Genomic DNA, 25,848 nt, shown 5'->3' with positions numbered 1-25,848 from the left:
TGGGGAGGGTCTGTGCTATGGTGAGTGCTGTGAAATGTGTAAGCCTGATGATTCACAGACCTGTACCCCTGCTGTGAAATGTGTAAGCCTGATGATTCACAGACCTGTACCCCTGGGGCAAATAATACATTTTATGTTAATAAAAATAATTTTTTAAAAAAGATAAAATTTTAAAAGTAATGGAAGGAAAAGTTACATACAACAGAAACCCATAAGGCTATCAACTGAGTTTTCAACAGGAACTGTAGTCCAGAAGGGAGCAACAAGATATGTTCAAAATGCTGAAATAAACCCTGCATCCCACAATATTCTATCCAGAAAGGCTATCATTCAGAATAAAAGAAGATAAAAAGTTTCTGAGACAAAAAAAAAGTTAAAGGAATTCATCACTACTAAACCAGCCTTACCAGAAGTGGTGAAGGGGGACTCCGTTAGTGGAAGAGAAAGACCATAAGAGTAAATAAAGGAGGAAACAAAAGAGCAGTAAAATTAAGTATATCTATAAAAATCAGTCAAGAGACTCACAACAAGTGATAGAAAAAAAGATTACCAACACTCAACACCACAGAAATACAAAGGATTATAAGAGGATACAATTAAGAATTATATGCCAACAGACTGGACAACCTAGAAGAAATGCATTAATTTCTAGAAACATAACCTTCCAAAGGCGAATTAGGAAGACATAGAAAATAGAACAGACTGATTACTAGCAATGAAAGTGAGTCAGTGATTTAAAAAACTCCCCAAAAACAAACCAACCAGGATTAGATGGCTTCATGGGTGGATTCTACCAAAAAAGAAAATTTTTTTTAGAGAGATTTACTGATTTTAGAGAGAGTGTGCAGGTGGGGCGGGGCGGGGCTGAGGGAGAGGGAGAGAGAATCTCAAGCAGATTATGGACTGAGCTCAAAGCCTGCCTTGGGGCTCCATCCCAGGACCCTGAGATCATGACCTGAGCTGAAATCATGATTTGGACACTTAACCCACTGAGCTCCCAGGCGCACCTACCATTTAGAGAAGAGTTAACGCCTGTTCTTCTCAAACACCACCACCACCCAAAAAAGAAGAGGAAGGAAGGTTTCCTCATTCTATGAGGCCAGCATTACCCAGAGACCAAAACCATATAAAGACCCCACAAAAAAAGCAGCACAGGCCAATATCCCTGACAAACACAGATGCAAAAATCCTTAATAAAATATTAGCAAACTGAATCCAAAAATACATTTTAAAAAATCTGTCACTTTATATACTTTGTATACACCGTATATAGAAATATATACAAAAGAACATACTTTAAAAAGCATGCATCAATCCCATCAAGTGGGATTCATCCCTCAGAAGCAAGTGTGGTTTGATATTTGCAAATCAATCAACAGGAAACCTCATATCAACAAGACAAAAAGTGAGAACCATATCTTTTCAATATATGCAGAAAAAGTATATGACAAAGTACAACATCCATTCATGATACAAACCCTCGACAAAGAAGGTTTAGGGGCAATACCTCAACATAATGAAAGCCATATATGAAAAACGACAGTGAACATCACACTCAACGTTGAAAAAAATCAGAGCTTTTCTCCTTAGGTCAGGAACAAGAGGAGGATCTGCTGTCGCCACCTTTATTCAACATAGTACTGGAAACCCCAGTCCCAGCAAGCAGAACAGAAGGGCGTCTACGCTGCTGAGGAGGAAGGAAACTCACTCTCTGCACATGGCATGACACTACAGAGAGAAATTCTTAAGGCGCCACCAGAAAACCATGAGAACTGATAAACTCAGTGAAGTCACAGAAAACAATCAATACACAGAAACTGCTGTATTTCTGTGCACTTATAATAAAGAAAGAGAAATTAAGAAAAGTCCCATATACAGGTGCACCAAATAGAATGAAATACCCAGGAACAAACTTAATCAAGGAGGTGAAAGACTTGTACCGTGAAAACTATAAAACACTATGAAAGAAACTGGTGATGACACAGTTTGACACATTCCATGCTCATGGAGTGGGAGAACAATTATCCTTAAAATGTCCATACTACCCAACGCAATCTAGCCATCTAACACAACCCCAATGGGGAGCCTGGGTGGCTCGGTAGGTTAAACGGTTAAGTGTCTGCCTTCAGCTTAGGTCATGATCTCAGGGTCCTGGGATAGAGCCCTCTGTCCTACTCCCTGCTGAGCGGGGAGTCTGATTTTCCCTCTCCCTCTGCGGCCCCCAGCCCACCCTGCTGTGTATGACTGTGTGCGTGAGCTCTCTCTCAAGTGACTAAAAAAAAAAAAAAAAAAGATTTTGTTTATTGGAGGGAGAGATGGATTGAGAGAACGAGTGGGAGGAAGGCAGAGGGGTCCCTGCAGCTGGGAGCCCCACGCAAACCTCTATCCCAGGACGTGGGATCATGACCCACGGCAAAGGCAAACACTCAAACCAATAAACCACCCAGGCGCCCCAAATAGAATCTTCATCACAACAGTAGTGACACAACCCCTGTGAAAACGCCAACAGTCTTCTTCACAGACCTGGAACAAATAATTCTAAAATTCGCGCGGAGGCGCAGACGCTTGCGAACAGCCAAGGCAACCTGGAGAACGAGCGGGCTCGGAGGCGTCACAGGCCGGGGTCTCCAGCCGCACTCCGCACGGCGGTGACTGGCGCACACGCAGCACGTGGTCACATGAGTCCCGGAAGGAAGCCTCCAGTTTGTGGTTAATCAGCCTTCAACAAAGGAGGCGCGACTCTGCAGTGCGAAAATGCCCCTTGAGCAGTGTTTTAGTGTGCTCGTTTTCAAGTGTCCCCTTATCATCTGTAATAAACCAGAGGCCTTCAGCACAGTAATGACCTGCACTTGGATAGCAAGGGCTTGCCTCTCCAAACCGCCAGGATGGAGGTGTCCCAGCTCGGGTAAGGCCATGCTGCCACCCCTTCCGATGGACGCACCGGACAGATCATCTACCACAGTCCTTGGGGAGACCCTGGCGATGGTCCCCCATGCAAAAGGCAAGGATTCTTACTCCCAGAACTTCAGTGTGTTGAAAATGTTAACTTTTGGGGCGCCTGGGTGGCTCAGCTGTTAAGCATCTGCCTTTGGCTCAGGCCATAATCGCAGGTCCTGGAATCGAGCCCCGAGCCTCCACAGGAAGCCTGCTTCTCCCTCTCCCACTCACTCTGCCTGTGTTCCCTCTCTCGCTGTGTCTCTGTCAAATAAATAAAATTTAAAAAAAAAAAAAAAAAAGTTAACTTTTACGGGGGTAGAGAAAGCCTCCCATCTGAATATCCCTTGAACTCACCCGGCCTTTGAAGAGTACGCACAGATACCAGTCCCGCAAAGCTGCACGGTGCTCAGTATCACTCAAGAACAGCCCCTCCGTACCAATTTATTTCCAGGTAATTTTTGGTCCCTTTTTAGGAAGATCCTCAGAAATGAAGCTAGGGACGGGGAGGACGAGGCTGCCAGGCAACCGCCACACCCACAGTCACCGCGGAGACGCAGCCCAGGCTGCAGACGAGCTCCTCGTTCCAGAGCAGAATAAAGTTGGTAAAAACAAAATACGCCGCCCAAAAATCTTCCTTTCCTAGATGGCCCCACTCAAGGGTCTGGGGGTGCACGGAATGAGGCCAGCTTGGCAACGGTGTGGGTTCTGAAATGCCGAACAAGGTTGCAGTGGTGGCCGAAGGCCTTCCCGCACTGCTCGCAGGCGAACGGCCGCTCGCCGGTGTGGCTCCTCTGGTGCTTGACGAGCAGCGTTCTCCGGCTGAAGCGCTTGCCGCACTGGCCGCACGGGTAGGGCTTCTCCCCCGTGTGCACGCGCAGATGCTGGAAGAGCCCCGCGTTCTGGCTGAAGGCCTTCCCGCACTCAGGGCAGCGGTAGCGCTTCTCCCCGGTGTGGATCCTCTGGTGCTGCGCGAGGTACGAGCTCAGGCGGAAGGCCTTCCCGCACGCCTCGCACTCGTACGGCTTCTCCCCCGTGTGGATCCTCCGGTGTCTGATGAGGCCGTTGCTGGCGCTGAAGGCTTTGCCGCACTCCTTACACTTGTAGGGTTTCTCTCCAGTGTGGCTCCGCTGGTGCTCGATCAGGCCCGACCTCTGGCTGAAGGTCTTCCCGCATTCTTCGCACTCGTAGGGCTTCTCCCCCGTGTGGGTTCTCCGGTGCTGGACGAGGACTGAGCTCTGAGTAAAGCCTTTCCCACACTCACTGCACCTATGCCGTCTCTCTCCAGTCGCCTGTCCCCTCTGCTTTTCTGCTCTGCTCTGCGGTGCACAAGGTTCTCTGTACTTACAATCTACGGGGGCATCTCTTGGGAGTCTGCGGTTTCCAAAGCGTTCCACTTCCTTCAAGACTTCCTGCGTCGATGCCAGCTCCCGGCGCTCAGGTACAGGTTCACAACCTGGGAGAATGCACACGCCGAACACCGTCATCTCTCCCCCTTCAGAAAAGAGCTCAACCACAGGACAGGGCCCAGGGAGCCCCGAGACACACACACGTTCCCAGAACACAACACTGGAGGTGGGAAGGACAGACGGGCTACACGAGGAGACCGGGGCCAGAGCAAGGCCGGCAGCACCGTGGGCATGGCTGGGGCCGAGGCTCCCGAGAGCACATGTGTGAGCAGGCGCCATTCCCGCTTCACCTGTGTTAACTTCTTACACGTCCACACGACTCCGTGACTCAGGGACTGTGACTCTCCGTCCCATGGACGCGCAAGCTGAGGGTGCAGGGAGGCTACCTGACCTGCCCAATGTCGCAGAGCTACTAAGACGCAGTGTTTAAGGGCCAGCCCAGGCCATCTGACCCCAGAGTCCACAGCCGTAACTGGTGCCCTCTGCAGAGCCACCAGAGATCCCGAGGGGACCCAGCCACGTCCTTACCTCGTTCTCCGAGTCTGTGGGGACCCAAAGATTCACGCTGGAGCTGTGTCACCATGGACTGAAGCTGGATGGCTACCGAGTCCTGCTTGGCCTTCAAATGCAGCACATCCTCTGAGAGCGTCTCAGAAGGGCCATGTTCGTGAGCCAGGGCCTGAAGGCGGGTGGGGACATTTGCGTTCATGAGATGGGACCCAGGAGCCCCGGCTAACGCTCAGTGAAGGACATCGCATGCAACCACAGGAAACACTCTAGAGGAACGGCACAGGGAGAGGCCCAGAGGGCGACCCCACATGCCGACGGCGGCCTGGCGTGCTGATGCTGCTCGAAAGCGCCGTCCTAAGTTGCTGGACGCGCCTTCCTTTAGAAAGGCGGACCCTGACTCCCCTCTGGAGAGGAAGCAGCTTAGCGACTCATTTCTACAGAGGAGAACCTGGGGCAGAAGCGACGGTCCACAACTTCAGAGACCAAGTCCTACGGAGCGCCAGGGCTCCCTCCTCATCCTCCCTCTCCGTCTCTCTCGGGGAAGCCGGCAGACGCGAGGACACTCAGTGAGCCCTAAGCGCACACGCACATGGCAGAGAACAAAGCCCCCTGCCGACAGCCGGTGAGCGCTGCGGCCCCTGCCCGCGTCCAAGGAGGAGGGGAGCCATCCCGGCAGCCCGTGCACCGCCCCCGCTCCCCAGGCTGAAACGAGCAAGCCCGAAAGAGCCCTGCTACCCCAGCGCTGCACCCCCGCACAGCGTCTGGGTCCTGACTCCCTGTAGGGCCCTGCTGCTCTGTGCCTCAGTTTCCCTCCCCACCTCAGGAGAGTGGATTAGATCACCCCACCCCCACAGGACTGGTAAAGAGAGACTTCAAGTTAAAAAAAAAATCATCACCGCAACCTGAGGAGAGAGCCCCTAACTGACTTCCTAATACGAGACAATGATTGCGGGTTTTAAGCCGTGCAGGATGGGGGCAGACGGTTCCATGGCACCCGAGAACTGGCCGCAGCCACCCGCCTGCGTCCGCAAACCTCCCCCAGTTCCGTGTCTGGGAAGTGTCTGGGAGCCCGTGTCCTCCTCTCACCTGGTTCTCGGGCTCACTAAGCTCCCGCTCCAGATCTTCGACCACAGCCACCGCCTGCTCCCCGCTCTCTGGGCGGCGCTCCCGCACCCGGGCCTGCAGCTCCTCGGGCAGGATGGTCAGGAACTGCTCCAGCACCAGCAGCTCCACGATCTGCTCCTTGCTGTGCGTCTCGGGCCGCAGCCACTGGCGGCAGAGCTCCCGCAGCCGGCTCAGCGCCTCGCGGGGCCCAGGGGTCTCTTGGTAACAAAAGTGCCTAAAAAGTTGGCGGGAGGCCTCCTGGGTAGAAAAGCTGTTCTCTCGAAGGCAGGTTTCCTGGTCCCAGATCGCGTCTTCCTCCACCTTCACAATCTTCAGTCCCTCCTGCTCCTCTGCTGAAGCCATTCTAGGGTGAATTCAGAAGGTTCACTCCAGCCAGGGGTCAAGAGGAACCTCATTTAAGATTTCCTGATGTGTTCTTCTTTAGAGGACACACCTGATGATGAAACATCACGTGTTAATGGAAATTAAAAAGTGGGGAAAAGTGAAGGACAGAACAATGACTCACGCTCTCGTCTAGGTTACGTGTGTAGCATCTGGAGAAAAGCGCATGGCAGCATCCACCAGCTGCCCCCATCCTTCCCTCTTTCCTGTACACCACCCCCCCACCCCCGTGAGTCTGTGCTCAAGCACGTGACCGGATTTGGCCAGGGTGACACCAGCAAATGTCACACGAGCAAAGGCTTGGGAAGTACTCGTGTGACTCAGTAGCTGCCTTGCCCTTTGCCCTCCACAACTGCAAGAAGCATCTGCTTCCTGATGGACGAGACGTGTGGGACAGGACCCATCACCCCAGCAGGGCAGATGGGGTGTCCCCTCTGCTCAGCCCCAGGAACGTGAGCAAGCCCGGATGAGGTGTGCAGAACTGCCTGGCAGACCCACAGGGCACTGGAGATACACAAGTCCTGCCCAGGTCAGCTGAACCCCACAGATTCATGTGCTAAACACTGAAGGAATTAAATTAAATTAAATTTAAAAAAGAAAGAAAGAAGCACCGCCTGCTGCGGGCCACCAGAGATTTATGGCTGTTTGTTATGCCACGCCATCAGGGCAATGAAAACTGACAGCACAGGGGCGGCCCCTGGGAGGGAGTAGGTAAGTGCAGAAGAGAGAAAAGGCAATTTACCTTCACAGAAAACTCTCTGTACTTTTTCTCATTTTTGTACCATTTGAAATACTTACAGAAAGAAAACAAAGAAATAGCAGTGATTGAAAAGGCATCCGGTGGGGAACCGGACACGCACGACCAGCGGTTCGATCAGACGACGAGCGCTATCAGAGAGCACTCACCCAGGTGTCGAGCCAGCGGAGAGTAGAAAAGGTATTCCGACTGGGTTTGGAGCAGGGAAGACTGTGGCTTGGGAGCAGGCGCGTGTGAACGACGCCCACGAGAACAAACGGGAACTTCTCAGGCAAGGCCAGGGTGCTGGGAGGGGACTCAACACGACAGGCCAAGCAAACGACAGACCTCGGCTATTTACGGTCACACTGCACAGGGGTCCTGGGGGCCGAACTGCAGAAGGCCGGGTGCGGGCAGAAGCGAGTGGAAGTCAGGTGAGGAAAGACACGCCAAACCAGAAAACAGCCTCGAACGCTGGGCTGAGCTGCTCAGACTTGACACTACCGTAAAGTGAGGGGCAGCGAGGCTTGTATTTCACTGTCCCACAGTAAATCTGTACAAGAGACAGTGTGATTCGGAGAGGAAATGGGAGGAGTATAGGCAGGGCTGTGGCACTGACATTGGGAGGCTGAATGGTGGCTACACTTGTAGTTCACTTTTGTGGTAGAATTTGCGTTTCAGGGGCGCCTGGGTGGCTCAGTGGGTCAAGCCGCTGCCTTCGGCTCAGGTCATGATCTCAGAGTCCTGGGATCGAGCCCCGCATCGGGCTCCTTGCTCAGTGGGGAGCCTGCTTCTCTCTCTGCCTCTGCCTGCCTCTCTGCCTGCTTGTGCTCTCGCTTGCTCGCTCGCTCGCTCTCTCTCTCTCTCTCTGTCAAATAAATAAATAAATAAAATCTTAAAAAAAAAAAAAGAATTTGCGTTTCATATATGACTTCAGCCTGTGTTAATAAATTATTAACGTCTAAGAGAATTTAGAAGTTTTTCAGTGATGCTCCATTGTGGGAAAATGTCTTCATTCCATTCAGGCAAATGCTGTGTGCCCAGCAGACGCCCAGCACAGTGTGGGGCGCCTTGGCCACAGCAGCGAGAGGAAGCAGACCCGGCCCTTGCCGTCCTGGCGTTTCCAGGGGGAGAGACAAACGTTCGTGCAATGTTCATGTAAAATTAGGTTACGGAGTTGAGAGCAAGGAGAGTTAATCAAGATTGTGGAGCCTGCTCTTTGCCAGTGTCCAAGGCCAACAACCGCACCGTTTTCACTCATTACCGCAGAATCTGCGTGTCAGGGTTTTTGAATCTTCAGTCCAGGAAGCCTGTAAATCTGAGAATCCCTAACTATGAGCTTGCACTGAATTTTGTTATTATTGAAAGTGTGGCTTCCCGTGGGGTTAGATTTACAGGCATGAACTGTCGTGTGATTGATTATGAGGCCACAACTTCTGCTCCCGACAAACCACGGAGCACCACAAGGCAGACTCCTCACAGCCCCACTGCCACGGGCGGGGCGGCCTCTAGCTGCTGTGCTGCTCCCCCACAGCTGCTGGGCTTAGGACTGACCTCCTGGTCTGTGCCACTGTGAGCCCTGTCTTCACCCTAGGTCCCAGCACGGTGCCACCCGCTGCAAGTGCTCCCGGGATGTTCTCAGGATCAGTAACCGAATCGTCATTTCGTCAAGCTGTGGCAAGGCAAGGGAAGGGAAGAAGCACAGGCAGGCAGACTCTCTCTGCTCTCCCCACGCCACCACTGCTCCCAGGATCTGCATGCGTCACCCAGTGCTCCTAACCAGTCCTCCCCTGTCTGTCTCCACTCCAACCAGGTCCCAACCTGCTACAGATCCCAAATACCTCTCATGACAAAACACCTAGAGGATTTACAAGTTTAGATTTGCCACGAAATTATGGATGAATCTTTCTCAATGTTTTATTTACCTGATCAATTCAATTATGTGCAATTTGGCATCCTCTGGTGAACCAAATGGAATGAATTCTTTAAAATCGTCTTTAGAGAAACAGCGCTGCACAGCAATGTTCAAATCATACAGCCTCTCTCAAGTGGGACTGACCCAAGCACCCCTCTCAGAAGACTGTTGTGACTGCAGAAGAATGAAATTGACCATTTCCTTACACCACACACAAAAACAGACTCAAAATGGATAAAGGACCTCAATGTGAGATAGGAATCCATCAAACTCCTTGAGGAGAACACAGGCAGCAACCTCTTCGACCTCAGTCGCAGCAACTTCTTCCTAGAAACATCATCAAAGGCAAGGGAAGCACGGGCAAAAATGAACTATTGGGGCTTCATCAAGATCAAAAGCTTCTGCACAGCAAAGGAAACAGTCAACAAAACCAAAGACAACTGACAGAGTGGGAGAAGATATTCGCAAATGACTATCAGATAAAGGGCTAGTATCCAAAGTCTATAAAGAACTTACCAAACTCAACACCCAAAGAACAAAGAATCCAATCAAGAAATGGGCAGAGGACATAAACAGTCATTTCGGCAAAGACGACATCCAGATGGCCAACAGACACATGAAAAAGTACTCACATCACTCATCATCAGGGAAATACAAATCAAAACCAAAATGAGATATCACCTCACACCAGTCAGAATGGCTAAAATTAACAAGTCAGGAAATGACAGATGCTGGCGAGGATGCGGAGAAAGGGGAACCCTCCTGCACTGTTGGTGGGAATGCAAGCTGGTGCAGCCACTCTGGAAAACAGCATGGAGGTTCCTCAAAAAGTTCAAAAAAGAGCTACCCTACGACCCAGCAATCACCCACAAATACCCAGTAAATACCCAGTAAATACTGGGTATTTACCCTGAAGATACAAATGTAGTGATCAGAAGGGGCACGTGCACCCAAATGTTTGTAGCAGCAATGTCCACAATAGCCAAACTATGGAAAGAACCTAGATGTCCATCAACAGATGAATGGATAAAGAAGATGTGGTATACATACACAATGGAATACTACGCAGCCATCAAAAGAAATGAAATCTTGCCATTTGCAACGACGTGGATGGAACTAGAGGGTATTATGCGAAGTGAAATAAGTCAATCAGAGAAAGATAATTATCCTATGATCTCCCTGATATGAGGAATTTGAGAGGCAGGGCAGAGGGTTTGGGGGGTAGGGAAGGACAAAATGAAACAAGATGGGATCAGGAGGGAGACAAACCATAAGAGACTCTTAATCTCACAAAACAAACTGATGGTTGCTGGGGGAAGGGGGGGGTCGGGAGAGGGTGGTTGGGTTATGGACATTGGGGAGGGTATGTGCTATGGTGAGTGCTGTGAAGTGTGTAAACCTGGCGATTCAGAGACCTATACCCCTGGGGCAAATAATACATTATATGTTAATAAAAATAATTTTTAAAAAAAGAAGACTGTTGTGATAATTATATAACGAAATGCATATTAAAAGCTCAGCACATCTGTTAAGCTGAAAAGAAAGAAAAAAAAAAGCTCAGCACAGTAGCTGGCCCACAGCAACTGCTAAACTAATTACTAATTACCTGGTATTCTTAGCAAAGCAGTATTAATGAGGTGAATATCCTCTTTTATAGAGAAAATAGGACAAACAAAATAAAACATTGAATACATAGGCCAATATTCAGGAGGTAGTTGAAAATCCTGGAAGAAATATTCAAGAAAGGTCAAGACAGACTAAATGACCTGCAGTGACATTCCAAATGTGTGCTGAAGCCTACCTGTAGATCCCAAGAGGGACATAACCCTGAAAATCCCAATGGCAGCTCAAAAGCAACAATCTGAAGGTTGGATTCAGATTTCCAGAGTAACATGGCACAGCTGGTTACCCCTGATTACCAACTGGCTCCAAACATTAGGAGATGCTACGTTAGAAAAAATGAAGAAAAGGACATGGCCAGCCATAAATACGAGATAAAAATGACAGTGGACCAGAAACAGACACACAGAGCAGCAAGCGCAGTGAAGCTACGGGCTAATGGGTCTGTAAGCAGCCAGCGCCAGCCTAGAATTCAGCTCTGGAAGGATTAAAGATTCAAGGTGACGGTGGTGTGTGACAGAGTGCAGGCATCCAGGCTCACTTTCTGACGCCAGGGGCATCAAGGGAGTTCCACACTCATGGGGGTGAGGGGTGCGGCAGGGAAAAAATGACTCTGCTGCTGACTCGGCCTATGGGTTTTTTTTTGGTTTTTTTTTTGTTTTTTAAAGATTTATTTATTTATTTGACGGAGAGAGAGAGATCACAAGCAGGCAGAGAGGCAGGCAGAGAGAGAGGGGGAGAAGCAGGCTCCCTGCTGAGCAGAGAGCCCGATGCGGGGCTCGATCCCAGGACCCTGAGATCATAACCTGAGCCGAAGGCAGAGGCTTAACCCACTGAGCCACCCAGGCGCCCCTAGGCCTATGGTTTTATCAGGAGCTACGGGCCAGGGGCCCAGCGACAAGACCAGCCTCATTTGCAGTAACCAACACTGCGAGCTGCTGGCCCCATACCAGGTCTGCCCACCTGATAACCGCTCAGGGCAACAACATGAAAGCCCTAGGCATAAGACCCAGAAAGAATCTTAGATGTAATGCTGAATAAAGTAAGAGAAATCTAGAATGCTTTCCCATTCCAAAGAAATTCCAAAACATGCGAAACTCTAACCCTAAGAAAGACAATCAACAATTCAAATAGAAATTCACTTTTGGGGGGGGGGGGGGCGCCTGGGTGGCTCAGTTGTTAAGTGTCTGCCTTCAGCTCAGGTCATGATCCCAGTGTCCTGGGATAGAGCCCCGCATCGGGCTCCCTGCTTGGCGGGAAGCTTGCTTCTCCCTCTCCCACTCCCCCTGCTTGTGTTCTCTCTCTCACTGTGTCTCTCTGTCAAATAAATAAAATCTTTAAAAATAAAAAAAAGAAAGAAATTCACTTGGGATGAAATTTATTCTATCCATAGTCCAAGAAATTTTTAGAGTAAGTGATTTTGAAAACTACAGTGAAACCAAAACAGGTAAAATATAACATCAGGTAGATAAAGAATTCGAAATCTTAGAATAGAAAAAACTTTGACATTGAAAATACACTAGAGGATACACCACAGAAGTGACACAGCTGAAGAGTAACAGAAGTTTGTGACTGTTCAGTATCTGACGACACTAAAGACTTCACCCCGAATGCAGCAGGAAACGGGAACTACGGGGCAATTCAGATGAAATGACCTGTATTGAGAGAATACGACTTTGATCCACGAGCTTCGGAAGACAAGAAAGTACTGAATGGCTGAGAAATAAATCACTAATGACAATAAGACTAAGAATTTTCCAGAACTGAAGGCGTAACTTCTCCGATCAAGAGCACACACGGAGACAGAATACAGTGAAGCGGCAGCTGTTGCGGACAAAGAGACGATCTTAAAAGCTTCCAGTGGAAGAGCCGGATGACCTACAAGGGAAACAGACCCCTGACGAACAGAACCGGAGTCCAGAACACAAGCAGAGTGCGCAGGAGGACGAACAACACGGAACCCGCCCGCAGCCAGAGAAAAGTAAGCAGTGGACGCAGCAAAGTCACATGCCACCCATGGACCCCTCGTAAAGTCAAGGGAGCAGCACAGCAAATACAAGTGAAATCAGAGAGAAGGTGTGAAACAATAAATAACGGAAGCCCAAGAACTGACAAAATCTGAAAATAAATTTAAACGATTATGGCAAAAAAATGCCTAAAAAGTAATATATTCAGTCATACATAAAGTGCCGTACATACAAGGTTACCACTGAAGCCCCGCTCTGCGACAGGAAAAGGCCGGGAACAACATGAACGTGGGCCCGCGGGGCACTGCTTCCGCAGACTGCAGCAGCTGGTTTACTGCATTACGATGCAGTTTTAAAAAAAGGAGAAAGCTCTTTATGACAAGTATGAAAGGACTGCCAAGGCAGTTAACTGAAAAGAGGAAGCTGAAGAACGAGTGTGACTAACATGCTAACATTTGTACTAAAAAGGAAGAATATATTTGAATTCCCAAGCAACATTATTTGTCTTTGGGATGGAAGAGGAGTGTTGGGGCAGGGGGTGACCTGCCATCTCTCAAAGGCTATCCTTCCTCACATTTTTGTTTTTACATAAGAATGTTTTACTACACAAAAGGGGAAGGGTATGAAATTAAAATTCTAACGTATAATGACAAGATGCGGTGCATGTTCAGTTCAATGTTAGTGTGTTAAGCTCCCTGTTGTCAGGAGAATGGAAATACTAAACAATGACACACTCCATTTAAAAAATTCAAAAAGTGAATACATTTCTTATAATTTAAGGGTGAACCACAAGCATACGGAACGAATGGAGCGCTCAGCTGTGAATGCTGATAGTTCAAGGTATACACCACTTTGGAAAATTCTTTCTTTTTTCTAAAAGATTTTATTTATTTACTCGAGAGAGCAAGTGAGAGAGCACAAGCTGGGGGGAGGGGCCGAGGGAGACGGAGAAGCAGGCTCCCCGCTGAGCAGGAAGCCCAACAGAGAGGTTCAATCCCAGGACCTGGAGATCATGACCTGAGACCAAGGCAGATGCTTAACTGAGCCACCCAGGTGCCCCTGGAAAATTCTTTAAAATTATCTACTAAAGCATTAGAATGAGGGGCACCTGGGTGCTCAGTGGGTTAGGCCTCTGCCTTCCAGTCATGATCTCAGGGTCCTGGGATTGAGCCCCACATCGGGCTCTCTGCTCAGCGGGGAGCCTGCTTCCCCCTCTCTCTGCCTGCCTCTCGATCTACTTGTGACCTCTCTCTCTCTCTCCGTGTCAAATAAATAAATAAAGACTTTAAAAAAAAAAAAAGGCTTTAGAATGAAAAAAAATTGCTCATTCTTAGGAAAAGACTGCTTGGTCTATACCCATGGTGTCAAGTAGCCCAGATGTGGTTTGTTCAATCATTTCAACAATTCACTTCGGAGAACATATTTTTGCAAGTCAATCAATCAGTGACACCACAGCTTTTGGGAAAATCAGCCAATTCAGAATAACTCATCCCAATAAACACATCTAAGTCCGAACGGACAACAGTCTGTTTCATGAAACCACGCTTCCACAGACGACATCAGCCCCCTTGACTCCATTAAGACCCAGCAATACTGAACTGCGTGCTTCTCAAAACGCCTAGAGAAGATCAGCAATCTCTTCTGTTCAGGACTTTACCCAGACAGCACACGTCTTCAGCTCTGTCTTCGAGTTGCAGATACTGAGTGAGAGTGTCATCATTTTTTAACAAGTGGAACACAGGTGTTACTAAGTAATTCCACTCCTGGATACAGATCCTAAAGAAACGAGTGTTCAATCCTCTAAAAGCTAAATACATGTTCAGAGCAGATTTATTCATAGTAACTCCAAAGTAGGAATAACCCAAATGCCATCAAGTGCCTAATAAATAAATAGGACTGCGGTAGGCAGAATTCAAAGATGGCCCCATGATCTCTGTCCTCCGGTATTTCTCTTTTGACTGTTTGTTTCCATGGCAAAAGGTATAATTAAGATCTAATTGTCAGAGTAGGCAGTCAGTAAGGCTCTAACAGGATGCCTGGAGGCCAGTAAGGAGGAGCTCAAGGCCAGCTGTGGGGAAGGTCAGAGGCCCATCCTGGCAGTACTCCAAAACAAAGCCAAAAGAAGCCAAATCAAACTAGCACAAAACCCTGCTTCCAAGGAATCCCCGCCCCAAGTAATGAATATTCCACCCCCTTACTGACAACTGTCAGTAAAAAAGACCCAAACCTCAGTAGGCAGCAATGCACTGGCGCTCTCACATCTCTGAGGTGTCATTACTGTGTTGTGTCTGTCCTTAAATTTTTTATGTCACGAGACAAGACCCTTTGGTGATATCTTTGGGACCAGCTAAGTCAAAGCCTCAGGGCCTGGGGTCTCCCCAAGTTCACCAGCAACATAATTAAGATTACTTATTAGTTGACCTTATGACAGCAAGACAGATCTCTGGGTGGGGCCAAACTACTTGCATCATTTCTTTAACAGTAGAGGATTCGTGGGCTGGTGGCAGAAGAGCTCATCAGATTCGAAGCGTGAGGAGGATCTGAGGCACACCTGCTGGCTTGTCAATGCAAGAGGGAGCCTCAGGTAGAGGAATGCAGGCCGCCTCTAGAAGCCGAGGCATGAGGGGGACCTAAGTTCTACCAGGAACTTCAATCCTACAACCACAAGAAATTGAATTTTGACAACTTATGACTTTAAGATTCTTGTGTTTTTTAAATTTACTGCATAGATTTGGTGCAGTTTATATTACACACTCAAAGTTTCCCTATTTGATTTCTCTTGATATCCTGGTTCCTGACTGTGTTCTAAAACAGATACCGTCACCATTTATTCACTCATTTTACTCAACAGATGGTCCCTGAGCACCTGTGACATACCAGGCCACTCTGGGAGGCACTAGTGATACAACGGTGAAAAAGAGAGGACCCCTCTCTGTTTTGCTGGCGCTTACATTCCAACAGAAAAGACAAACTAAAAGTAACATCAACAGCAAAAGTGGTTAAGGAGCCAGGCAAATTAAATAAGGACTCGGTGACAGAAGTACTGTGAGGAAAACCCACCAGACCCTGAGGTATCAAATAAATGGAGGACCTATGAAGAGAGAGTGGTAGGAGGTGATGTAACATCTAGGTGGAGGCCTTAAGTGCGAAAAGGAGTGACCCATGCAACCAGCAGAAGCGGGGACAGGAAGAGCACCCGACTCTGTTCAAAGGCCCTGAGTTAGAAGAGGTGTGGTCAAACAAATGAAAGGAGCCTGGAGTGGATCCAGACAAGTGAGAGAAGGTGATAAAAACTGAGGCTGGCAAGACAAGCCAGATCATGCAGGGCCCAGGAGCCTGGATTTTAAGTGCAAAAGTCATGGAAGGCTTTTAAGAAGAGAAGTGAAAGGACTGGATTGATGTGTCAAGAAATCCTGCTCCTGGATGGTGAATGAGCTGAGGGAAGGAGGGTGGAGGCAGCCGTGGAAGCAGAAAAGCCCAGAGTGGAAAGAAGAGCTGAAAGAAGGGGGTAGAGGTTATTGCACTGGATCCAGAAAGACTTCCACGTATGTATAACGTTACTGTATTCAAGTTAATTTAACTTTGAAAGATACTAACAAAAGCAGAACAGCTTAATCTTTGTAAAAAAGTGCTTCGGTCTTCGCACAGATATTTCTGGAGCTGTGCTATGAGCTGGGTATGCACAGGAGTTTGTAGCTCACGGAGGGGGCAAGAAAGAATTACAACCTGGTGAAAGAGAAGTCATAATGTTGGAGGCGAGTTGGGTACACTCCTGAAGGAAGCGGGAGTGCTCATCCCGAATCCTATATTCAGTTTCTGTGCATTACCTGTCACCCACAAAAGAATTCACTTCACAGATGCTCAGTGCCTGCTGGGTGTCAGCCAGCAAACACATGATAAAGGTGACAGAACCGCAGAATTTGATAACGGGGCGTCCTGTTACTTAACTAAAATCAAGAAGGAAAAGCCTAGAAGAGCATTTTTCTTACTAGCTTCCCTTATTAGCAACAAGAGAAATACCGAAAACCATAAACCACCGTGTGTTGTAAAATAAACCCAAAGCATAACCAAGTTACAGTGACAAGTAAGTGGAGGAACCACTTAACATCACGAGGAAACGGGCAAGTCCGGAAGCGGCAGTCCTTGCCGGGGGACGGGCCGGTCTTCCCCGCGACGAGGCAATGGACGGGGACGAGACGGGGCAGGAGGCCGGTTCTAAGCTCACACGCAGCTACCCGCAGCGAATGGTCTGTAGCTGGGTCCTACTCGGTGCTAACCAGCCGCAGAGACTCACACGGCGAGGGGAACAGGACTAGGCGTTGGGCGGCTCTCCGGGCGCTCCCACACGTGCGCTGGCGGTACTGCCGGCACGATTCGCGGCCACAAGACGCCAATTTTGGAAGATACACACTCGGAACTATTTCAGAATGCTCATTCCTGAGGCTTGTTGCTTCCTCTGAAATATCTGCAGAAAAGAACACTTCATAATGCGAACACCGGCTAAACAAAGCGGGTGGGTATGGGGGTGCGGCTGCGTACCGGGCGCAGTCCAGCCGGGCGCCCCCCGCCCCACACTCCGGCGCCGCCACGGAGCCCCGCCCGCGGGGGTCTCTTCCACTCCTCTCGGCTGCAGAAGGCGTCCGGGGGACAGGCCAGCGCCCACGGCTCCTTCCGCGTAGTCCAAGACGCGAACCCTCACTCTTCCCGGGGCCCGAAACTCACCTCCCGTCCAGGGACGCTCCGGAGCCCCGGCGGGGAGCAGCAGCCGGGCAACCCAACAGCCACGAAGGCCGGAAGTGCGTCAGCAGCCTGAGCCCCGTCGCCCTCCAAGAGCTTTCCTGTCCCCTCTAGGACGCCGGAGGGCGCTGCGTCTCGGTGGCCACCTCGCTCCGGCTCCCGCCGCGGAGGGCCAGTTCTTTGCGCTCAGGCGGCCTCAGAAACGCGGAGGTCCCTCCAGTTCCAGTGCTCGCCCCTGGTGTTGGCAGCACAACAGGAGACGGCGGTTGTGAGGCTGAGAATGCAGGGTTTTGCTGCGATTGTCATCTGGAGTCAAGGAGCCGAGGACGAGACGCGGACAGGTGCACAAGTAACTACATAAAGCTGACGTGTAGGTGAAATGAAACACGCGTTTGAGTCGATTACGGCGCAGTCACCGCTGTGCACGTAGAACACAGGCACCCGTGCTAAGCCGAACGGGCGGCCGAGAAGGCGGGGGAGAACTGGCGGACCTCCATGGGAGCATCAGCGGAGGGCCTGGGAGCTTCGGGAGAGGATGGGGGAGGAGCGCGCGGGAGCAAGGGGGGAGGGGCGGAGCACCGGAGCATCCGGGGAGTCCCACGGGGGGCTCAATCTCACAACCCTGAGATCATGACCTGAGCTGAAATCAAGAGTCAGACGCTTAACAGACTGAACCTCCCAGGTGCCCCATCAAACACATTTTATATTTGTTCATATTTGGGTAAACCTTCAGCAAGTTTCTTCCAGGGGCGCCTGGATGGCTCAACTGCTTGAGCCTCAACTCCTGGTTTTGGCTTAGGTCATGATCTCATGGATCATGGCATCGAGGCCTGCATGGGGCTCCCTGCTCAGTGGGGAGTCTGCTGGAGATTCTCTCCCTCTGCCCTTCCCCCCACAAGCACTCCCTCTCTCTCTCAAATAAATAAATCTTTAAAAAAATAATAAAATAAAAATGGGCATTAGACATGAATGGACATTTCTCCAAAGAAGACATGCCAATGGCTAACATACACCTAAAAAGATCCCAACATCACTCATCAGAGAAATGCAAATCAAAACCACAATGAGATGGCATGTCATACCTGTCAGAATGGCGAAACTCAAAAACATAAGAAACAACAAATGTTGGCGAGATTGTGGAGAAAAGGAACCCTTGTGCTCTGCTGGTGGGAATGTAAACTGGCACAGTCACTGTGGAAAACAATATGGAGGCTCCTTGAAAAATTAAAAACAGAACTACCATATAATCTCATAACTCCACTACTGGGTATTTGTCCAAAGTAAATGAAAACAGTAATTCAAAAAGATATATGCACCCTTATGTTCACAGCAGCATTATTTACAACAGCAAATATATGGAAGCAGCTCATGTGTCCATTGATAGATGAGTGGTTAAAGAAGAATGGTATATTCATATATATAAATGGAACAGAGTATTGCTCAACCATAACAAAGAATAAAATCTTGCCATTTGCAATGATATGGATGGACCTAGAGGGTATAATGTTAAGTGAAAAAAGTCAGAAACACAAATACCATATGATTTCTTTTTAAGATCTTATTTATTTATTTGACAGAGAGAGACATAGAGAAAGAGGGAACACAAGCAGGGGGAGTGGGAGAGGGAGAAGCAGGCTTCCCACCAAGCAGGGAGCCCGATGTGGGGCTCGATCCCAGGACCCCAGGACCATGACCAGAGCTGAAGACAGACCCCTAACAACTGATCCATCCAGGCGCCCCTGATTTCACACTCATGTGTGGAATTTAAGAAACAAAACAAATGATCAAAGTAAAGACAGAGACAAAAAAACCACGTTCTTAAATATACAGTGGGTGGGAGGATGGGTGAAGCAGGTGAAGGGGATTAAGGAAACACTGTGATAAGCACTGAATAATGTACAGAATTGTTAAGCCACACATTGTACATCTGAAACTAATATAACACTGTACGGCAATCACACTGGTATTAAACAAGGAAAGAAGTAAAAACCATGGAGATCTAAAATGCACATGGAACATTCTCAAAGACAGACTTATGGTAAGTCATAAAACAAGCCTCAGCAAATTTCAAGTGATTAAAATCATACAGAGTACATTCTCCAACCACACTGGGATGAAATTAGAAATCAATAATCAAAGGAAATTTGGGGAATTCACAGATATTTGGAAACTAGGCGACACACTCCTAAGTCATCAATGAGTCAGAGATGAAACTTCAAGGGAAATTAGAAAACACTTTGAGATGACTGATAACAAAATGATAGTATACCAAAACGTATGGGATGTAGCTAAAGCCGTGCTGAGCAGGAAACTGACAGCTGTAAGCCCCTGTATCAAAAAAGAAAGATCTCAGATCAATAGCCTATCCTCTCAGCATAAGAAGCTAGATAAAGAACCAAACTCAAAGCAAGTAGAATATATAAGCATGTATGTACATATATATATAGAGGATACACAATATATAGAGAATATATATAGATATGTATCTATACATGGAACATAGAAGAATTATGTATCATAAACTCAAAGCAAGGAGAACAGTGGGTACTCCTAAGAGGATTCGCATTTGCCTCCGTCAGGTAAGAGGCTAATAACTTTAAACTGAATGCATGATTCGAGACTTTCTGGCCCATCTCGGTTTTGTGAATTTGGGAGGCAAATCTGTGCAAGAGCGACCTTGTAGTTACAATTCTCAGGCACTGTTTTGTTCTGTTCTGTTCATACCGAGGCAACTTCCTTTCCAGTCTGCGGCAGGTAGATGTGGGAAGGAGTCGGGTTACTTTGGGTCCATGGCTGCATCTGCCCCATGGAAGCTGCGTTTATCAAAGGAGGGTCTCTGAGCAGATGTTTACCTTAGGCAGGCTTGCAGCATTGTCTTATACTTTCAAGAGCCTCAGACTGGGGGCGGCTGGAGGCCTCAGTGGGTTAAGCCTCCGCCTTCGGCTCAAGTCACGTTCTCAGGGTTGTGGGATCGAGCCCCGCATCGGGCTCTCTGCTCAGCGGGGAGCCTGCTTCCTCCCTCTCTCTGCCTGCCTCCTCTCTGCCTACTTGTGATTTCTCTCTCCGTCAAATAAATAAAATCTTAAAAAAAAAAAAAAAAGGCCATCAGGCTGAAGATCAAATTGTTGTTTGGCAAAAGGTCTCAGGATAAAAAGCAGCCTAAGTACTTGCTCGCCTCTCTGAACTTTCACTTCTACTTAGATATTACGTAGAGAATCCTTACTATCTTAGGAGCTCTGCAACGCTTTTAAGAAGTTACTTCTAAATAATGCATGCCGCATGGGTTGTTTTCACGAAGAGAGTGGGTCTGAATAATTAAGCTCATGTTTCAGAAATGGAAAAATACCCCTTCTTTTATTAACCCACCGAAATCTTTTTTGTTTTTGTCCTTGCCATTCCACTGAAACTTCTTGATTTCCACGTTCCCAACTCTAGTAATAAACTGTCACCCTAGCCTCTTGGCAACGTTTCCCGTTTTTTAATACTCCTTCTTCCTTGAAACACACTCTTCTTTGGGGCACCAGTCTCCCTCTCACAGTTTTCTACCTGGTTGTTGACTGCATCGTTTCCATTGTGGATCCTATCTGTATCATTTCACTCTCTATATGTGGGATGTTAGACTTCAGTCATTGATTCTTGCAGTGAATCTATTGCTTGGTGGTCAGCTCCTTCTGTCACAACTGAGGCACACATTCCGCCCGCTGCTTCAGTGAATGAGAAGCTCTGGATACACATCATTCGAGCACAATGACAACTCCATAGCTCAAGATCATGTCCCCAAACACGGCCCATCACATTCATCAGCCACTGACTTCTGAGGGCTTTGTGCAACGTTGACTCCTTGCTTTGAGGCAAGACACTCCGAAGGACAATTGCTCTGATTCCAGAGCTCCTTGTAGAATTTCTTGATGTCTCTTTTCAACCTCCCTCTCCACCCAACAGTGCTTCTCTACAGCACTCAATAAATGTCTTGCACATACATCTCAGAATCTCTTACCTAGAGAACTGAACCTACATTTGTGTAGATTCTGTGCCTCAGTGGACTGCTCTGTAAAATGGGGAGAATGAGGTCACCTAACCCACGGGCTTGTGAGCGACCCGCGAGTTACGGTGCATAAGGCCCCTAAGACAGTGCCAGGCACGGAGTAAGAACGGCTTAAAGATTTGCCATGGTTATTACTGTGGTTATTTCTAATTATGACAGCACGTTCTCTCTCGTGAGTCGTCTTGGCTTTTCTGACCTTTCTTTAAACCTTATCTTCCGTCAGTTCTCTTTGTAATGGATGATGTCTCTATTTTAAGAGGGAGAAGTAAAATACAGAAGAATCTGTCCCTAAGCAAAGACCCAAACTGGTTTGTGTTGTGATGCTTACGATCCCCAAGGCGTTACAGTTTGGGGATGCCTTTTCCTTGGGGCGCCTGGATTCAGCAGGAGCAAGAATGGTTTTTAACAGTAAAGGTGTAGGGCCTCATGTATTAGGAATGAGGGTCTGGCCCAGTGCTGGACATGTGCCAGCGTCTGAGCTCCAGGAGAGTCCTGAATCCTGGCCTGATGTACTTCAGTACAGGCCTTCTGTGTTTCTGTGTTGTTACTTAAGGGTGGGAAATTGAGTTCATATTAACACTGCTAACTCCAATCCAAATTACAGGGTTCACACCAGATTGGTTTTTTTCTGGATTTGTCATTCTCTTCTCTGATAATGAGCAACTTTGCTCGCATTACCTTCCATACGTTTCCTTGACCAACACTGCCTCTTTTTAACAAGTTTCTCAATCCAGTGCCTTCTCACTCTGTTCCCTTGGCTAAAACCCCAAATAGGACAGGCGGTGACACGTGAATAGGGATGTGAAATAGGTGGTGGTAGTTCTCCTGCCATTCCTGCCTCCCCCACCCCCATGACACCCTCCTCACACCACATAGGCTCCAAAGTGGCCCCCAAAGTGGGCTCCCACCTCCCGTGACCCCACCTAAATGCTTTTATACTGTTAATTCAGGAAGGAAAGTAGGAAGGTAGGACTTGGTTTTTAAATGCGGGAGGGGGTGGATTTCAAACATTTCAGATGAACCTTGAATTCAATAACCACTGTCTTTTGGCCATTTTCTTTCATTCTTCTATACCCTCCCTCTCCTCTTTCTCTCCCCTTCCCTTCTCTCCCCGACTTTCATCTTTCTCTCATTCTCCTTTCTTTTAGTAAAGAAAACCCAGTGACAATCTTATCTGTTTACCAATTAATACTTCAGTGTGAATTTCTAACAAGGACCTTAATGTAATCTTAGTATTATTAGACTCAATAAAATCAACAGTAATTCCTAAATATCACTGTGTTCAAGTTTTCCTAATTATTTGAAATGATTTTTTTAAGATTTTATTTTTAAGTAATCTCTATACTCAAAGTGGGTCTCAAACCCATGACTCTGAGATCAAGAGTTGCATGTTCTACCGACTGAGCCAGCCAGGTGCCCATGAAATAGGTCTTTTTTACAGATGTTTTTCCTTACAGGATCCGAAAATAACTTACCACTTGCATTCGGTTGATTTGTCTACTAAGTCTCTTATTTATTTATTTGAAATATTTTATTTATCTTAGAGGAAGTATGAGCTGGGGAGGCAGGGAGGAGCAAAGAAGAGGGACTAGCAGATTCTGGGCTGAGGGTGGAGCCCAACCCAGGGCTCGATTCCAGGACCCTGAGATTCCAGGGCCTGAGATCATGATCTGAGCCGAAGGCAGATGCTTAACCAACTGAGCCACGTAGGTGCTCCAACTCAGTTCCTTTTATCTATGACAGTTTTCCTTACCCCCTCCTCTTTTTAAAAAAAAAAAAATTTTTATTTATGGAACAATTTCAGTCTTCTGTCCTATAAAATGTCTCACACTCTTAGCGGATTGCTTATTTTAGTATCTTTAACTTACTAGTTTTCAAACTCAGCTACACATTGGAATCATCTAAAAAAATTTAAGTTATTAGGGACGCCTGGGTGGCTCAGTTGGTTAAGCAGCTGCCTTCGGCTCGGGTCATGATCCTAGCGTCCTGGGATCAAGTCCCACATTGGGCTCCTTGCTCAGCGGGGAGCCTGCTTCCCCCTCTGCCTGCCTTTCTGTCTGCCTGTGCTCGCTCTCCCTCTCTCTCTGACAAATAAATAATAAAATCTTTAAAAAACAAAAACAAATTTAAGCTATTAAATGCCCAGGTCCCCCCCACCCTCGCAGACTGATATAACTGATCTTGGTTCACCCAAGGTATCAGGATATTTTTAAAGTTCTCTAATTATTCTAATGTGTAGCAAATTTGAAAAACCTTCATTTAATTTGCTTCTGTATTTCACCTGTTTGCTGGTTTTTGGATCTAGAGACTTGATGAGACTCAGATTCACTGACTTTGGCAAGATTTGTTGATGTAACAGTGCCCCCAGAGCTGCCTAGCAATGTCCTTGAGCCCTGGGCACACGGGAGATGAGGGACTGCTAACACTTTACTGGTTAATACCGCTTTCCCATGTGCAGGAATCTTCTGCAGAAGTACAGCTGCCCACTAGCGTGAGGCCCAAGTCCCTGCCTTGGCCCAGGATGTCTCAAGAATCGAAGGAAGGCACAGCCCTGGACGGCCAATCTGCAGAGAACCAGATTGGGCTTCTGGTCGTAAAGGTGGAAGAGGAAGAGGCCTCTGCCGTGGTGGGGGAGGCCAACCCTGTGCAGTGTTCAGAAAACTCCCGCCGGCGCTTCCGGGGCTTCCGCTACCCCGAGGCCGAGGGGCCCCGCGAGGCACTGAGCCGGCTGCGGGAGCTCTGCCGACGCTGGCTGCGGCCCGAGACGCACAGCAAGGAGCAGATCGTGGAGCTGCTGGTGCTGGAGCAGTTCCTGACCATCCTGCCCGAGGAGCTGCAGGCCTGGGTGCGGGAGCAGCAGCCGGAGAGCGGGGACGAGGTGGTGGTGCTCCTGGAGTATTTGCAGAGGCATCTGGAGGAGCCAGGGCCGCAGGTAGAGGCGAAGGGCTTAGTGTCTGAAACGAGCCTGTCTCTTCCTGAAGTCTCAACATCGGAGTGAGGGTCGTTTCTGGAAGACCCAGAAGTTCTCAGTCTCTTTTCGTATCATAAACCTCTTTGCCCCTTCGGAGTACTGGTATTTTTAAGAACATGAAGAATTAGAAAAGAACTCAATTGTATTGAAACACAGTTAACCAAGCGTGAAACAATTCAGTGATAAAATTATCTATGTGCTCTGGGGCGCCTGGGTGGCTCAGTGGGTTAAAGCCTCTGCCTTCAGCTCGGGTCATGATCCCAGGGTCCTGGGATCGAGTCCCGCGTCTGGCTCTCTGCTCGGTGGGGAGCCTGCTTCCCTTCCTCTCTCTCTGCCTGCCTCTCTGCCCATTTGTGATATCTGTCTGTCAAATCAATTAATAAAATCTTAAAAAAAAAATTATCTATGTGCTCTTTAAAATTAATGCACCAAATAGTAAGACCAAGGGACAGGCCTAGTAACTGAAAGAGTTTCCAAGTTTTTTTAAGCATGAATGACTTTGACAATGTCTGCCTGGCTGTGATGTGGTATGAAAACATCTGTACTTTCTATTGGTGACTAAGTCCCATGGCTTAACACCACATTGGTTTGTTGCTTCCATTTAAAATGGAAGGAAATGCCGAATTTCTCTTAGAGGCTAGGGAGCATTAAAATGCTTTTTTCTGGACCACTTGAGTGGGAGTTCAAGAATCTCAGGCTCAAAAACAGCTCTGCGTCTTCTATGAGCTTGTGTCCTCCATACGCCGACTTGTGGATGTTCCTTCAGAGGACACGTGGCAGAACCCTCCAGGCACTGACCCGGTGCCCAGGGCTGTGGCCTGGATCTGCTGCCTGCCAGCCCTTGAGCAGTGAAGTCGTTTCAAGGGTCTTAGCTTCAGGCTCCTCATTCTCCAAAGAAGTGGTTAAGTCTGAGCTCCACGGGAGAAAGTAACTAGAAAAGTTGTTTATAAATTTCTGAAAGGAAGCCTGCTTTTGTGGGGACAAACCACGTACAGCGTTCTGAGTTAGATGATTGTACATACTGTCACCTTATTGGTCCCAAAGCCCTGTAAGCAAGAAATGTTGCCCTCAACTTTTCAGATACAAAAAGACAGGAGTATTCTGGAAACTTAACACTAGCTCCCAAAGTCTTCATAAGAGCACAACGTATGTAACGAGGGAGCACGCGATAGTGGCTAAGAGCGTGGGCCCTGGGGTCCCTCTGCCTGACCCCCCATCCTAGCATCACCACTGATTAGCTGGGTGACCTTGGGCAAGTTGCTTCAACTCTGGGCCTCCATTACCTCAGCACAAAAGCACAGATAATAGTAGTTCCTCGCTCATAGAGCTGTTGCTACCTGCATTCAGTGAATCACGATTCATAAGGTTCTTAGAACTAGTGCCTGGAAAACAGAAAGTACTAGCACAGAGAAAGCATACTAGAAGTTCTGATGAATCAGTAAGTGAAACTTCCAGGTCCTCGGTGGTGACCAGACGCAGCTGCTCTGTTGCAAGATGG

General features: G+C 48.1%; 1 protein-coding gene across 1 annotated transcript in view; it reads right to left on the bottom strand.

The window, feature by feature from the left end:
• Positions 1–25,848, bottom strand: part of LOC111138601 — an 896,555-nt gene that overhangs the window by 810,829 nt on the left and 59,878 nt on the right. Inside the window, exons 9-12 of the mRNA XM_022490616.1 lie at positions 24,150–24,191; positions 3,609–4,226; positions 3,292–3,296; positions 2,570–2,719 (exon numbers count right to left, since the gene is read on the bottom strand). Coding sequence (XP_022346324.1) covers positions 2,570–2,719; positions 3,292–3,296; positions 3,609–4,226; positions 24,150–24,191 — 815 coding nt within the window. The remainder of the gene's footprint in view (positions 1–2,569; positions 2,720–3,291; positions 3,297–3,608; positions 4,227–24,149; positions 24,192–25,848) is intronic.

The sequence above is a fragment of the Enhydra lutris genome, unplaced genomic scaffold (genome assembly GCF_002288905.1).
Source record: "Enhydra lutris kenyoni isolate GAN:26980312 unplaced genomic scaffold, ASM228890v2 scaffoldscaffold93, whole genome shotgun sequence".
In the NCBI taxonomy this organism is placed as follows: domain Eukaryota; kingdom Metazoa; phylum Chordata; class Mammalia; order Carnivora; family Mustelidae; genus Enhydra; species Enhydra lutris.
Note: the sequence above shows the minus strand (reverse complement) of the source record. Positions and strands in the feature narration are given on the sequence as shown.